Source organism: Glycine max, chromosome 8, assembly GCF_000004515.6.
Source record: "Glycine max cultivar Williams 82 chromosome 8, Glycine_max_v4.0, whole genome shotgun sequence".
NCBI classification, from domain to species: Eukaryota; Viridiplantae; Streptophyta; class Magnoliopsida; order Fabales; family Fabaceae; genus Glycine; species Glycine max.
In genome coordinates this window covers 18,512,236-18,527,519 of record NC_038244.2, presented here as the reverse complement: position 1 = coordinate 18,527,519, position 15,284 = coordinate 18,512,236, and the positions used below count along the sequence as shown (strand labels likewise).

At 32.3% G+C, this 15,284-nt stretch overlaps 1 protein-coding gene and 1 pseudogene across 2 annotated transcripts; both read left to right on the top strand.

Annotated features, from left to right (window-relative positions):
• The first annotated feature begins 308 nt into the window (after nucleotides 1–308).
• Nucleotides 309–4,204, top strand: LOC100788181 (uncharacterized; annotated as a pseudogene). The gene is made up of 5 exons (XR_136707.5): nucleotides 309–975; nucleotides 1,326–1,973; nucleotides 2,087–2,275; nucleotides 2,356–2,600; nucleotides 2,802–4,204. The product of XR_136707.5 is annotated as an uncharacterized protein (transcript).
• Nucleotides 4,205–8,085: 3,881 nt separating this feature from the next.
• Nucleotides 8,086–8,926, top strand: GER7 (germin-like protein 7). Its single transcript, NM_001250653.3, has one exon. It carries the CDS (start codon nucleotides 8,140–8,142, stop codon nucleotides 8,773–8,775), a length of 636 nt encoding a protein of 211 aa, NP_001237582.1. The 5' UTR covers nucleotides 8,086–8,139; the 3' UTR covers nucleotides 8,776–8,926.
• The last annotated feature ends 6,358 nt before the right edge of the window (nucleotides 8,927–15,284 follow it).

Below are 15,284 nucleotides of genomic sequence, written 5' to 3'. Positions count from 1 at the left end.
AATTGTTATAAGTAATTCATATTGTATTGCAAGTCTTTTAAAATGTTTTTATTTAGTTAATAAGGCTGACAGACAACACATAACATTTTTAAAAAAAAAATGCATACAAAAACATATTCCTTCCGTTATGAAGATATAAAATAGGAATGTGTTTTAGTTATACAATACACATTAAAAAAACCACGGAAACACATTTCAATCCGGAACTTTTTCCATTGTGTATTTGGGATAAAAATAACACGGCAAAAATATTACTGTTGTACACCAAAAACGTACTTCTGTTATATATATTTTTCATCCCTGTTTTTGTTGTGTAATTTTTGCGGAAACAAAAACACGTTCCCTTGGCCCACATCTACTCCTTTTTTACTTTTCTCTCTCTCCAGAACCCCCCCTCAGCGGAGGCCTTTTACTTCTGCCAGGCCATCACCCGCAAAATAATATGGGCAGACAGAAAAGAAAAGATGATGATGATGATGATGGAGGAGCCTAATATTCCTTCGGACGAGGAGTTAACACTCTCTTAGAGTGAACAAGGCGAGAAGCTTGGCGAAGTCGGAGAGGCGGTTGGCGGTGGCGGAGAGAGAGGGGCCGGGAGAGTCACCAAGGGCGATGGCGGGGATTGTTGAGGGCTTTGTAAGAGTGTTAACTTCTAGTTTTTTCTGTATATATAGATAGCAAGGAAGGTTTTTGTGGCGTAGTGGATATGGCTATAGTTGAATCAGTGGGGAAGATTCCTTTGCAAGACCCACCTGAGGAGGAGTTTTGTGCTGCTGACTTGACTTGGACCAAGTTTGGTAATTCTGAGCACCATGATGAGGTTCCCTTCATTCCCTATGACAGAGTTGATGCTTTTATAATTGGTGAATGCTCTAATGTCGAGTGCACGACGAGGTTTCATATCGAGAGAGGAAAGAAACCGACTATTGGAAGCTTGAAGGACTACAAGGACGATGAGTATCTGGAGTACAGGCTGTAAGTTTCTGCCATGTAATTCAAAATGATTATTCTCATGTAATCAGAAGGTTGTTTGGCTTTTGTAGTATATGTTTAGCATTTTCTTGCTTGGTTTGTTTCTACTTTATGTTTTTATAGAACATTGGAACTTGGAACTGTGAAACCATATTTCTCTTGTAGAAAGTTTGATCCTTGTTAAGTTCCTTTATCTTAAACTTGTTCATAAGTTCAAATCATTTCCTTGTTGCTATCTGAAGTTTGGAACCAACGGCAGACTAGCATAAGAATAATTTAAAACTTAAGTGGTGATTTGCACAATTAGGTTTCTGATACTTATGTTGTGTAGTTGAACTTTGTTCTTTGTGAAGGTACTGGTGCTCGTTTGGCCCTGAAAATTATGGGGAGGAGGCATATTACCTAGTCGAAGGTATCGACTAAATACTCAAAATCGTGCTGCTAGACCTCAATTGATGTGAGGTTGTACTTGTCATTTTGTTGTCAAACGTCTTTATGCTCAGCCATCACTGGCACTTATTGTATACAATGAGAGGTGTCATATTAACAAGTCTGGTTTTATCTGCCACGGATCACTTGATAGAGATGCCATTGGCCCAAGTGCCAAATAAATTCCGTATATTTGCAATGAAATTCAGCAGCAAACTATGTCCATGATATATTTGTGCATCCCAGAAGAGAATATCTTGGAGAAACACATAGAAGGAATTCAGTGATATTGTGGTTCAGATGCAAAAGTCAGTAGCCTTGCTTCTCAGTATGTCCACAAGCTAGGGATGATTATCAAAAGGTCTACCCATGAGCTGATCTAGATGATCAAGCTAGCATCCGCATGTGGATTGAACGCAATAGAAAGTCTGGATTTTTTCCTCAGGATACTTCAGAGTCTGACCCTTTCATCTTGGGGATCCAAACAGAATGGCAGCTGCAAAAAAATGATTCATTTTGGCCATCGAAGTGTTGTTGCCGCAGACTCTACATTTGGTGTGAATAGACTTAAAGTAATAATTTTTTCTTCAATTATCACTTTTAAGTTATGGTAGATCTAAAAGAGACATGTTTATCTTGTTTGTATTGCAATATATTTCAATTAGTTATCTTTTCATATTGGCAGTATCCCTTGTTCACACTAGTTTTTTATTCAAGACAACATGCACTTCCTGTGGCATGGGTCATTACACGTAGCTTTGCAAAGCCTGGTGTGTCTAAGTGGTTGAAAGCTTTAATTGATTAGTGTTGAGCCTGGATGGAAAGTCGGTGGATTTCTAATTGACGACACTGCAGCTGAAATTGATCTTTTGAGGTAAGGTTTATTGCTTTGGAAATGAGTTTGATTATATAGTGCTGCTTAATTTTCTTACTTCTATTAAATTGTTTTTACAGTGATGTATTTTGCTGTCCTGTCCTATTTTCACTATGGCGTGTTTGTAGATCTTGGCTTAGGAATATTGTTAAGAAATGTAGTAATATTGAGATTCAATGGGAGATTTTTAAGCGTCTTGGGACAATAGTGTACAGCATTTGGGGAGCTATTAATGCATCGCTTGCCTTGGAACAATTCATGCTGGATTTTGTTGACCAAACGGCTTTCATGGAATATTTCAAAGTCGCCTGGTTGCCCAATCTTGGTTAGATCTTTCTCCTTTTCTCTCTTGCATGCACATAAAATGTCTGGTTCGACTGAAGGCATATTCACATGCATGCTTGCGAGCCTGATATTGCAAATGAAATGTTGCTTAACGTTTTACTTCTGAAGTTATGGGTTAGTCAGTTTGTTATTGATTTGATTTTTTACTCACTTTCTCCTTACCCTTCCTTCTGTTCTGCAGAAATGTGGCTTTCAACAATGAGAAATTTTCCACTAGCAAGCCAGGAAGCTTCTGGAGCATTAGAAGCATATCATGTTAAACTGAAAGCCTAACATTTTGATGATTCACATCTTGGAGCACTGCAAAGAGTAGATTGGTTAGTCCCCAAGTTAACAACTGAGTTGCATTCAAGCTGCTGGCTTGACTGGTATGCTGATGAAAGTGATTCTTTCCAGAATGTGAAGGAAAAATATATTGCTTCTACATCATGGCATAGAGCACTTCAAATTCCGGACTATGCTGTTTCCTTGGATGATAAAGACCACCTCTTTGCCAAGGTTGTGAGCCAGAAAGATAGTAGCTTAACACATATAGTGTGGAATCCAGGATCTGAATTTGCATCCCGTGGTTCTTCTTGGTAAATGCAAGGTAACCTTTGCAAGTCAAAGTAAACATGATTTGTGAAAGTCTTAAAGGTTATCAGCCATCCATGTCTTTCCAGTCTTTTGAAGAGGTTTTGATGGATCTTTGGAAAAAGCCAGTGGATGATTCTTTTGCGTTGGATCTGTCATTGGCTTGAACCCATCAGATGCTAGATCAAATTCAAAAACAAGTTGAACTGAATAGTTCTACTGATATTGGCACTGTAGTTAACAATATGCCGCCGAAATGGGTTTCTAAGAAAGGCAGAACCTACATTGGTAAACCATCATCAAGTCTGGCTCTTCCTCATGGTTGCAGTAACACAAAAAGTGTTGTTGTGCATAAGAAGAATTGGAAACGGAAAAGGTTGTCACGATTAAGATGACCAATTTGGTTGGTACCAGTAGTCATCATGTTTGATCTAGAATGTCTGATCAATGCAAACTGGAATTCATTTCAAAATATTCTGCAACTTTTTGGATATGTGGCTCTCTAGTTCTGTTGCCTCTTCTTGTCTTTGAAGTTGCGGTATCTACTAAAAGGTCAGCATATGTTCTACGCTGACCAGAGAACAGTTATTGCTGAAATTATAAGAGCATGGTTGGTTGTTGGAGATCAAATGGAGGAAACAAAGAAATTCTGGTGCATATGCTTTGTTCAGCCTTTATACCTGGCAATACTTTTAGGTGATCACCTAGAAAGGGTTTGTTGTCAATTTTGCTTAGAAAGTGGAAGCCATTCCTGAACCTTTCAATTTTTATCACTTTCCCCTCACTTCATAGTAATAGCGTAATCATTTATTTATTATTTATTTATTTTTATATTGTTCCATCCTTAGAATTTGAAGTCCTTTCAAGTACTCAGTTCATTGCAGAGGATAGATCATTACATGGATCTTGTCTTTTAGTTTTTGGCTTTTCAAGTACCTCTTGTTCTTTGATTTACATGTTATGTACATATACTGGAATTATTTGGAATAAGTTGCAAGGTATATACTTTAATTAGTGAGTATTTGAAACTTATTTCATTTGTTATTTAGTTGGGGCAATCTTCATAGAAAAGTAGTGAAATCCAATACATCAAGGAGCGAATAGCTTGCTCTACTTATAAAAGAAACAATTTGACTGCATTGTAAACATCTCTATTGATACAATCAATTTTTGCTATGAAATTTGAGTAGCCTGGATGAGCTAAAACATCCACGACCAATTCACGCCTGCTTATCATGCCCACCAACAACAAATCTCATGGCATAGACCTCTGCATGGATCCTTTAAATGCCATATTGATGCATCATTTTTTGATGAACTGAATTGTACAGGTATAAGCATGTGTATTCGAGATAGTTTGGGTTCGTTTGTGACAACTTCAACCCCATGTTCATGCCCTCTTCTGCTTGTCATGGAAGGAGAAGCATGGGCTTTATGTGCTGCTTTAACCCAAATTAATGTTGCGACATTGGTGATAAAGATAATTTAATTCTACAGGAGCTACTTTCTTAATACAACATCAAGTTCTTGAATATAAAAGGATTTGCAGTTGTGACAATCTCTGATTCCTTCAAAATTTATAAATATTTATTAAAAAAAGTTAAGAATTAGAATTGAAACTTATAAATTTGTTGTTTTTGCATAAATTTTATTTGTTAAACGATTTAAAATATTTTTAAAATAGTGATATATTTACTCATTAAAGAGTAAAATAGTTTAAAAAAATGTTATTACAAATGATATATGCTGACCACAACAGTAACATTGTTTTCTTAAGTAACAATTGACATTCATATATTATTTCAATGTTATTAGTATAAAAAATAATATATTTCAAAATTATGTGTAAAGAAAAAATTGATAATATATAAACCTATGATTGAATAAAAAAGTATATTTTATAATATTGTATATTATTTATATTAAAATTATAATTGAATAAAAGATATATAATTCTATAGAAACAATATATTCAGAAGTCGAGATTCAAGTATAGCAAGATTTTGACACAAAATAGTCTAAAAATAGCTTTTTTATACATATATTTATTGTTTTTCTTTAGATTTAAATGTTCATGTTGTTTAGGATTTTTTGTACTCATTTGTTAGTGACTTATTTGGAATTTCTTTAATTTCAGAGACTAATATGAGAGCACAGTACATCTTAGGGACCAAAATAGTGGGTTACTCTAAACTTTTACTATAATTTAAACTGCGAACATTTTTCTTATCTGCTTTTTGGATTATTCAAAATCCATCCTCTCTTTTTATTCGGTATAGGCATATGTTGAAAATGCCCTCTATACATATTTGTTATATCCCTTGATCCCCCAATTGTGTAAGTGGACAATGAAGTGGATAATTAAGACTTACCATTTCATTCCTATATCTTAATTATTTTATTACTGATATGTTGTAAGTGTTCCATCTGACAATTTTTTGTTAATTGCTTAGAATATTATTGAATTCTACATACATCAAGTAACGTAACTTCTCTGCTGTACTTCTCTATCATTAAAGCAATATTTATACATATTATATATCCAATAGCATGCCTAAAAGAAATAAAATAAATGTCTATCCAAATATTTATAATTTATAATTTTGCTGTGTCACTGGAATTTGATATTTTTTTTTATAATCATAATATTGATATAAAATTATTCTCATCAAAAGCACTAATAAATTTTCGTTGAAAATCTTAAACACACATAAAATATTCTCCTCCCAACATAATTTGAATTTGATAGATTGAAGACAGAATTAAGAAAGTGTTGAAATCACAAATTAAGTTGATTCTAATATTCCTCGATCTAGAGCAAGCTCAACTAGTATTGAACAGTCTTTTATAACTTTTCTCCACCATGGAAGGATATTGTCCTTGAACAGTTGGGTGTAGGCTCCTTTCCTCTATGTAGAAACATCCAAAACAGAAGCTTGCTGTGTCTTATTTCGTCAATTGTTGGATTGAGCTGAAATTTGTCAATAGTTTCTCTGCATCTATTTTTCTGGAAATTCAACAGTCGGATTGTTGATTCATTGCCTATGGTGGAAGATATTTAGTCTGCGTTTACGTCATACAAAATTTCTAGTTCTTTCATCCTATTGATTCTCTATTTTTAAACTAGATGCTTTGAATTGGTTGTATCTATTTCTGTTAATCATGGTTTATGCACTTGTTTAAGATATTTCTGTACATTTATTTTAATTATAGTGGAATTTGATTGACTGGCTTGTCCCCATGGTTTTTATCATTCACATGAGAGTTTTCCATGTAAAAAGCTTGGTGTCTCTTGATTTGTGATATTAATTTTGGCATATATTTATTAGATAACTCCTCCTAAATTCTTGTAAGTGGGAGGATTTATCTTCTACCACTCCTAACTTTGACATTGCTGCGAATCATGAGAATAGGTTTTCTATTTTTTTTATCGGTAAATATTAATTTTGTTAAAATATTAATTAATTTTATTAATAGAGAAAATTGAACATTTTCCCTGTTTTCTTCTCTCTTAAGGAGGGGTGATCATATATATATATATATATATATATATATATATATATATATATATATATATATATATATATATATATATATATATATATATATATATATATATATATATATATATATATATATATATATATATATATATATATATATATATATATATTATTTAACTCGTGTAATGTATGAATAATTGTCCTATTTTTTAATATCTTTAAGAAAACAAAAAGATTAAATATAAAAATTGATGTACTTTAAAATTTAAATAAAAACATTACAAAAATCAGGAAGGTTTTTAATTTATTAATTGGTTATTGATTATAATTTAAAACAAAATAAAAAAGGACATGTGACTGGTATTAAGAAAAAAATTCATCAAGAGTGTATTGTAGGGAATCAAATCGAGGCAAGTTTTTATAATTTAAATTCAATTAAAACAAATAAATGAAAATAAGATGAGAGAAAACTTTTCTATTAATAGTGATTATGAGTGAAAGTCACACTCAGAGTAGATAAAAGGGACAGTATAAATAGTAACTATCGAGGGGAGAAATCAAGGGTTTTACTCTTTAAATCATTTCCTCTAATTTATTTTGAGAGTAAACATATTTGAAGCCTTATTACTCACTAAAGCAATTTTAATATAATTATTTATAAATTTAATTCTGTATTTTTCACTGCTGTGACAATGGATATAACCCAGGAATGGAGTTGTTGAGGTAACGGTGGTGAAAGGAAATTGTTTCTTTTTACCAAACTAGTAGCGTATTCGTATTTGCCTAATGGAAAAATTTAGTACACTCCAAATCTATCCAAAGTTTGTCATTGTCAAAAAGACTTCACCATAGGAAAAGATTCCTCTTGATACCCTGTAAACTACCTTTTTATTACTGCTAATTGCACTTTACTTTTGCTTTAATTAATATAATACTCGAAGAGTGAGTACAAAGGAATTTCCCTCCTTTAAACATGAAAACCTTGTAGTATACTAAAACACCTCCTATCCAAAACAGAAACATGGCCTAAAAAATTGACAGCACAACTATTTGAATTTGACCACTGAAATAGATACCCTGATGCTGTCATTCCTCTAGTAGTTGCTATCAGTGAATGGTATTGGCAGTCCACACATGGAATTTCCTATTATACAACCTTCAAGTTTCAAATATAATATTGGAATTAGGACATGGTGCAAACTCATCAGTAAAATTGGCCAGTGCATGTTTCCTTTGTTTCAAGCAAACACTTCTTACATTATACTTCAAAGCCAGAAGTGAACTCCAAGACTATCTAACTTGCATTTTTTGCAACCCTCAACAAGATCAAGAACTTAATTGTGTGTATATGTTAGTATATATAAACTGAGGAGGATAATTTATTCAGCCAACATAGTGAGGTGCAACAAATAGTAACCAAGAAGAGATTAATTTATATTCAAGATGAAACCCTTTGCTCCCTTTTTCTTTATGTTGTTGTTCTTGGAGGCTTTTTCCAACATCCAAGTTTGCTTGGGAGATTGTGATAATCTTCAGGACACTTGTCCAGCAGTTCCACCCAATAAGCAGACCATATTCATCAATGGTCTTCAATGCAAAAACCCAGTTAATGTAACAGCTCAAGATTTCAGGACCACAGAACTAAGCAAAGCTGGCCCTACAGACATTTTTGGTGCATCTTTGAAAATTGTGAGTGCTGCTGAGTTCAATGGTCTGAATACTCTTGGCCTCTCCATTGGAAGAATTGACCTTGATGGGAATGGCCTGGTGAACTTCCACTATCATCCTAGGGCTACTGAAATAATCTTTGTTACCAAAGGTGTGTTGTTGGCAGGTTTTGTTGACACCAAAAACCAGTTTTTCCAGAAGTTTCTTAAAGTTGGTGATGTCTTTGTGTTCCCCAAGGCTTTGTTCCACTTCTGTCTAAATACTGGTTTTGAAGAATCCACTGTTTTCTCAGTGTACAACAGCCAGAATCCTGGCTTTGTGTCCCTAAGTCCTACAACTTTTGACACAACATTGGAATCATTGGACAAGATCAAGAAGAGACTCATGTCACTCTCTGCCTCTGAAGCTTAAGCTCAAGCTCAAGATGTCAATAGTTTCATCTCTCCAGAACTGGAAACCATTTACAGTTAGCCATTTCAAACTATTTATTGTCTATTTAACTTCCTCAACGTTAGTTCAATTACACATAACCTCGTGCATTGAATAAATGGAAATGGTTTTGAATTTTGTTTGGTTATTGACTGTACTTCAAGTTTCATTATGTATTACTACTATTTCATATCTATCACTATTTTAACCCTTTTTTTAAAAAAAAATTATTGATGTTGTACAAATTCAAAGTCTAATTAGTTCTATGTTTTCAAATATACTGCTGTTTAACAATTGCAACAAAGATATCCTAAGTTATGGGACATCAAATAAGAATATTTGCATGCATTAGATGTTCTTTAATCTATGTAAGCTAATGAAAAAAGAAAACCAAAATGATTGTGGATGCCTAAAAATATCTTTAGGAATAATTTTCTCTTATCGTTTAGTAATACTTTTACTACAGTTGAATAATAGAAAGGACGCTAGTTGAATTTGCATGAATCCACTGGGGTTTATTAACGAACAAACATGAGGTAATTTTCTAGATCCATATACAACTGAGAATCTCAAGTTCGAATGATATCAGGAAGTAGAATGGAAGAAGAAAAAATGCAACATAATAAGAGATTACCCTTCTTTCGAGTTAGGTGGGAGAACTCCACAGTTTTGACTGTTCTTTTTATTTTACATGTATAATGGGGTTTAGCCTCATTTATGCGCATTGACCCTTTTTGCTATCACGTATCACCTAACCATGACTTGTTATTACAACAGTTACAATAACTTATTACATGGAATTTTGTACATAGCTACCAAACTCAAAACAGAGAAACTGATACCATGATCCACAAGAAGACAGCTCAAAGGGAAGACTAACTTGTGAAATGAAAAATTAAATTTTTTGTTCAGTAACCAATTGAGGTGTCATTGCTAAAGCCCCTATCAATTGGAAAAACATTGATAGGGGTGCCTTTCATCTCACAGCTGCTGAGAAGATCTTTGTTACCAAAGGTGTATTGTTAACTGGATTTATTGATACCCAAAAATCAGGATTTTTGAAGTTTCTCAAAGTAGGACCATATTTGCTTGTCACATAAGGGTTTGTTCCACTTCTATTTAAGTCCCGGTTTTGATGCCACTGTCTTTTCAGTGTTCAACAACCAAAATCCTGGTATACCCTTTATTCATCATATAACTTTTCACAGAACAATGTAATCGTCAGTTTATGCTTCTGCAGTTATTTTCCTTACCAGCTCAGCATATTCACTTTAGACAATTCAAAGTGTTGTCTCTTGAGTTCACATATAGTTTGTTCCAATTTTAATATTTAACTAGATATACGGGTACCTAATATCTTAGAAAAACTAAATACATTTCATGCTAGAAGATGTTTTTATTAAGGTGAATCTTTTAAATAATTAGGTAATCAAAACTTAATCACAAAGATGTGACTGCTTTGGCATTCAATAGTTTAAAGCCAACAAGAAAGAAGAAAGAATTTAACAAATATATTTGTCCAAAATCACAAGATTATTAATGGTCTTATTATTTTTTTATGAAAATAAGATTATGTCATTTCATTGATAATCAAATGAGCAATGCAAGGAGGAACTTGATTGAAAAACTAGAAACAAGTGAAAAATGGGGATGCCCTAGCTAAAGCATGAGCTACACCATTGCCTTTCTCCTCACAAACCCTACTTGAAAGGTTTTATTGTTTGCTAAATCTGCTTACACTCATTGACGATAACCCCAACTTTAGACTCATAATTTTTCAGTATTAACTTTGTGGACGACTGCCTTGTTGTCCATTTCAAAAATTATATTTTAGAGACCCAAATTAACAACATGGGTCAAAGCAGCACGTAAATCCCATGCTTTTCCTTCCATGACAAGCAGACGAGGGCATCAACATTGGGTTGAAGCTGTCACAAATGAACCCAAACTATCTCGAATACACATGCTTACACCTGTACAATTCAGTTCATAAAAAAATGTTGCATTTAAACGATCCGTGCAGGGGTTTACGCCATGAGATTTGTTGTTGGTGGGCATGATGAGCAGGCATGAAGTGGTCGTGGATGTTTTAGCTCATCCCGGCTACCCAAATTTCATAGCAAAAATTGATTGTATCAATAGAGGTGTTTACAATTAATGCAGTCAAATTGTTTCTTTTACAAGTAGAGCAAGCTATTTGCTCCTTGATGTATTTGATTCCACTACTTTTCTATGAAGATTTACAACTAAATAACAAATGAAATAAGTTTCAAATTCTCGCTAATTAATGTATATTACCTTGCAACTTATTCCAAATAATGCCAGTATATGTGCATAACATGTAAATCAAAGAACAAGAGTACTTGAAAAGCCAAAACCTAAAAGAAAAGACATGATCCATGTAAATGATCTATCCTTAATGAGCTGAGTACCTGAAGTGTTGAAATTTTAGGGGATCCTTATAAAATATCAATAACCACCAAGAACACATTATGTTAGAGATTATCAGGAAGAGTTTTAGGAATTCCTGAATTCATTATGATTGATAAAAAAAACTCAGCGAAATCTAAATCTGTTGGTGATTTCTAATCTATGTACTCTTCTTAGGATCTGTTAAGGAACGGATAACCAGCTAGTAGCGTAACCGATGATTCTTCCTCAATCAGAACCTCTTTATTCCTTAATAGGACATTCGTAACTCTTCATATGGGAGAAGAAAAACTATATGTGACATTTCAGTACACTGAGGACCATAGTCTTCTTATCCCCTAATGTGCAAACTGTTCATTTAAGTCCATATCATCTAATTTAGTTGTCTAACGTGCTCACTAAATTTGATCACATAAAATAAAATTCACTAATAATAAATAGCTAATATAATTGTCTTATAATATTAGCCTATATTAATTATTGGAATAGAAAATTCCAATAATCTCCCACTTGGGCTATTTACCTTTAGACTTTCACCTTAACAACCTCGTCCATCTCATATATCAATAATGGAATTATTGTAGCTTTCGTCACTATAACAAATATAACTAGACCGAATGACAACCACATCAATACACTTAATGACATAAGTCAATATGGATAAGCAGCATGGAAATTACATGCAATGTGATCTTAGTCATGCCTATTTTCAATTGGTCCAAACTTTATTCTTTATAAAGATTTATTCAAACACAACATAAATATTGCAAACAAAACAAGTTGATAATGAAATGATAAACTTCATCTTTATTTTTGCAGAAAATCCAAACAACAAAATATTTGTAAATCATAAGATATATAACATAAGTAAGACTTTCACTAAACTAAGGTACTATCAGGAATTACACCCATATGAGTAGTGTGCTCATGAAAAACTTCAAGTGTCATAGCTTTAGTAAGTGGATCAGCTAACATGAAATGAGTCTCTATATGTTCTATACAAATTTATATTTTCTAGATTCTTTATTTAACAACCAAATACTTTATGTCAACAAACTTTTACTTGGTTGAATCCTTAATAAGACCGCTATGATATTGTCCCAATAAACACCCGATGACTACTTAATATTGGCGACAACAGGCAAGCCAGTTACAATAATTTAGCAATCATAAATTCTAATATGATGTCTCATAGCAAAATATTAACTCCACCAACATGGTTAAATGTGGATCCTTATGTGAAGTGATTGTTATTAAGACATTCCGAAAAAAATCGAAGTCAGAATATCAAATGATCTCTAAACTTTGAACTTTCGATATGAAAACATGTAGTTTCTTGTTCTCTTTAATTAATGCATAATGCGCTTTACTACTTTCTAGTGTTGCATACCAAGATTACTCATATATCGCCTTAGGACTCCCACAACAAATTATTTCAGGACAATAAAAAAATAAACTTAAGCATATATGATAAATTACAATATAACTATTTTGCAACAATAAGTCATATGATGATAGTAGGATGTCATCAACATATAATACCAAAATAATAAATTTACTCTCATTGAACTTTTAGCACACAAAATCATCAACCAAATTTACCTCAACACCATAAGAGATAATCTTGATGAATTTTGTAATACCATAGACGAGAGACTTGTTTAAAAGCATAAATGAATTTCTTTAGTTTGCATACCATAGACTTTAGATAATCTTAAACAAGGTTTTCTGGTTGCACCGTATAAATTGTTTCATGAATGTTTCCATTTAGAAACATAATCTTTACATCCATCTATGCAAAATAATTATCAAAATTATCTATAGTGTCGTTATAGTTCTAAGAAATCAAAGAGAAAGTCTCTTTGTGATCAATGTCTTCTTTCTTGTAAAACTTTTGCCGACAAGACAATCTTTATATATCTCAAAATTACCCATTGAATCTCTTTCGACTATAGATTTGTATCTACAACTTATGGGTTTCACACTTTCAAGTAATTTGACAATATTCCAAATGTCATGTTTAACCATTTGTTTTATTACATCATTTATGGCATCAATCCAATTGAGAGTTAGAGCACAACATGACTTGACTAAGGTCAATTAGACCTTCTCAGTCAACCTAATGTCATATTCATGTTCTTAAAGAAATATGACATAATCATATCAAATTAGATTTTTTCTTTCTCTAGTGGATCTTCTTAATGACACTTCTTGAGGTTATTGAGTTTGAACTTTAGGTGATGCTTGAGATGGAATCTAAGTGTTGTCTTGTCTTTTAATAATGTTAGAAATAACATCATTATTTAATTACCATATTCGTTTCTTGAACAATGGTAAGTACAAAGGCTTATCTATTGTCAATAACAAATTATTCTTTAAAGACAACACTTCTTATGTTTCCTTCCCCTCCAAACTCAATTTCCTCAAAGAGTCTTGCACGTCTCAAACATGATCTTAAAGTGGGACTGTAAAACTTATACGTGCGAAAGCTTTAAATGTAACAAAAAATATTATAACTAATTATCTTTAAGTCCAACTTATCTTCATGCAGCCTATAAGACATTGCTTCGACTGAACATCCCTAAATGTGTATATGCCTAATGTTGGAATTTCCCCGACTCATACCTATAGGATAATGACTACTTTAATTGGTACCTTAAAAAGATATAAGTTTCATTCTTTAATGTCTTTCCCAAAGCAACTTTGGTAGAGAAGAATTAAACTTCTTACCATATCTATACAAGTCTAGATTCATTATTCTACAACTTTGTTCCTGCTAGGTTTGCCTAACATTACATGTTGTAAAATAATTTCATAATTATTGGAAAAAAAAAACACATGGGGGACTCCAAACATTGGACCTTATGTCATATATATCATAGTATTCCCCACAATCATATTTTACAACTTTCATTTTCTTCTTTTTTTCTTAGTTGAAGTTCAACTTCCTCTTTGAAAGACTAATCGTCTAAAGGCAAAAATTTCTCATAATTTAAATAAAGAGGAATCATTTATGAACATGATAAAATAAATTTATTAATTCCATGAATCCATAAGGAATAAAACACAAATATATGCATGTATTAGTTCTTAGACATCCTTATTTCTTTCAGCACCTGAATTTCATTTTATTTGTTTATTTTCCCTTTATATACTCAATATAGACTATAAGGTACAACAATTATAAAGGATTCAGAATTTCCTATAATATAAGCATCTAAATTCTCTATCAAGAGAAATGACTTAAGCGCTTATGTTATAAAGTAACAAAATTATCATTTAATTTTAAGTTTTGTACCACCCAAAAATGTTTGCAATAGGAACACTCAAATATTCATAAAAGAACTCATAACTTGTAACATTTGAATCACACGAGAGACTAACTTTATTATTTCTATTTGAACAAAATAACTGAATTTTTCCAAATTAGAAATAAAATTTGGTTTAATAAATAACTCAATATATGTCTCAACGAAATTCAAATGAAATAGTGTCTTTTAAAGTAACATAAAAGTTCTCATAGCTTCAACTATAACTTTATGTCGTCGCCCACATAGAAGAATCTTTCATTATCACTTGGTGGATGACTTTATAGGTAGCATTGTATAAACATGTTTTTGTGAGTAGTAGAATCAAAATCTACCCACTAACGTCCTTCGGTACAAAACTAAATTAACTTTAAAACAAATAAAAATGAAAAGTTTACCATTTTCACATATTAAATAGTGTAAATGAGACCCTTTTTTATATGTCTCATCCTATAAAAGCATAAAGGAAATTCCTCATCATGTTCTTTTGTTTCTTCTCTAGAAAAAAAATTATGCAATATCTTTCAATCTCAACTGACTCCCCTCAAACTCTAAATTTTATACATGTAACTTTTGGTAAATTTTAAATCATAATAGTAACAACAACAATTAAAGAAGAGAACAATAAGCATACAATGCACAAATAATCTTTATGGTAAATTTCAAGACCAAAACAAGATACCTAGCGCATCATTAATCCTCAATGTTTGTATTGAAAAAAACTATCAGCAAGTGATACTCTTAACGCATTGA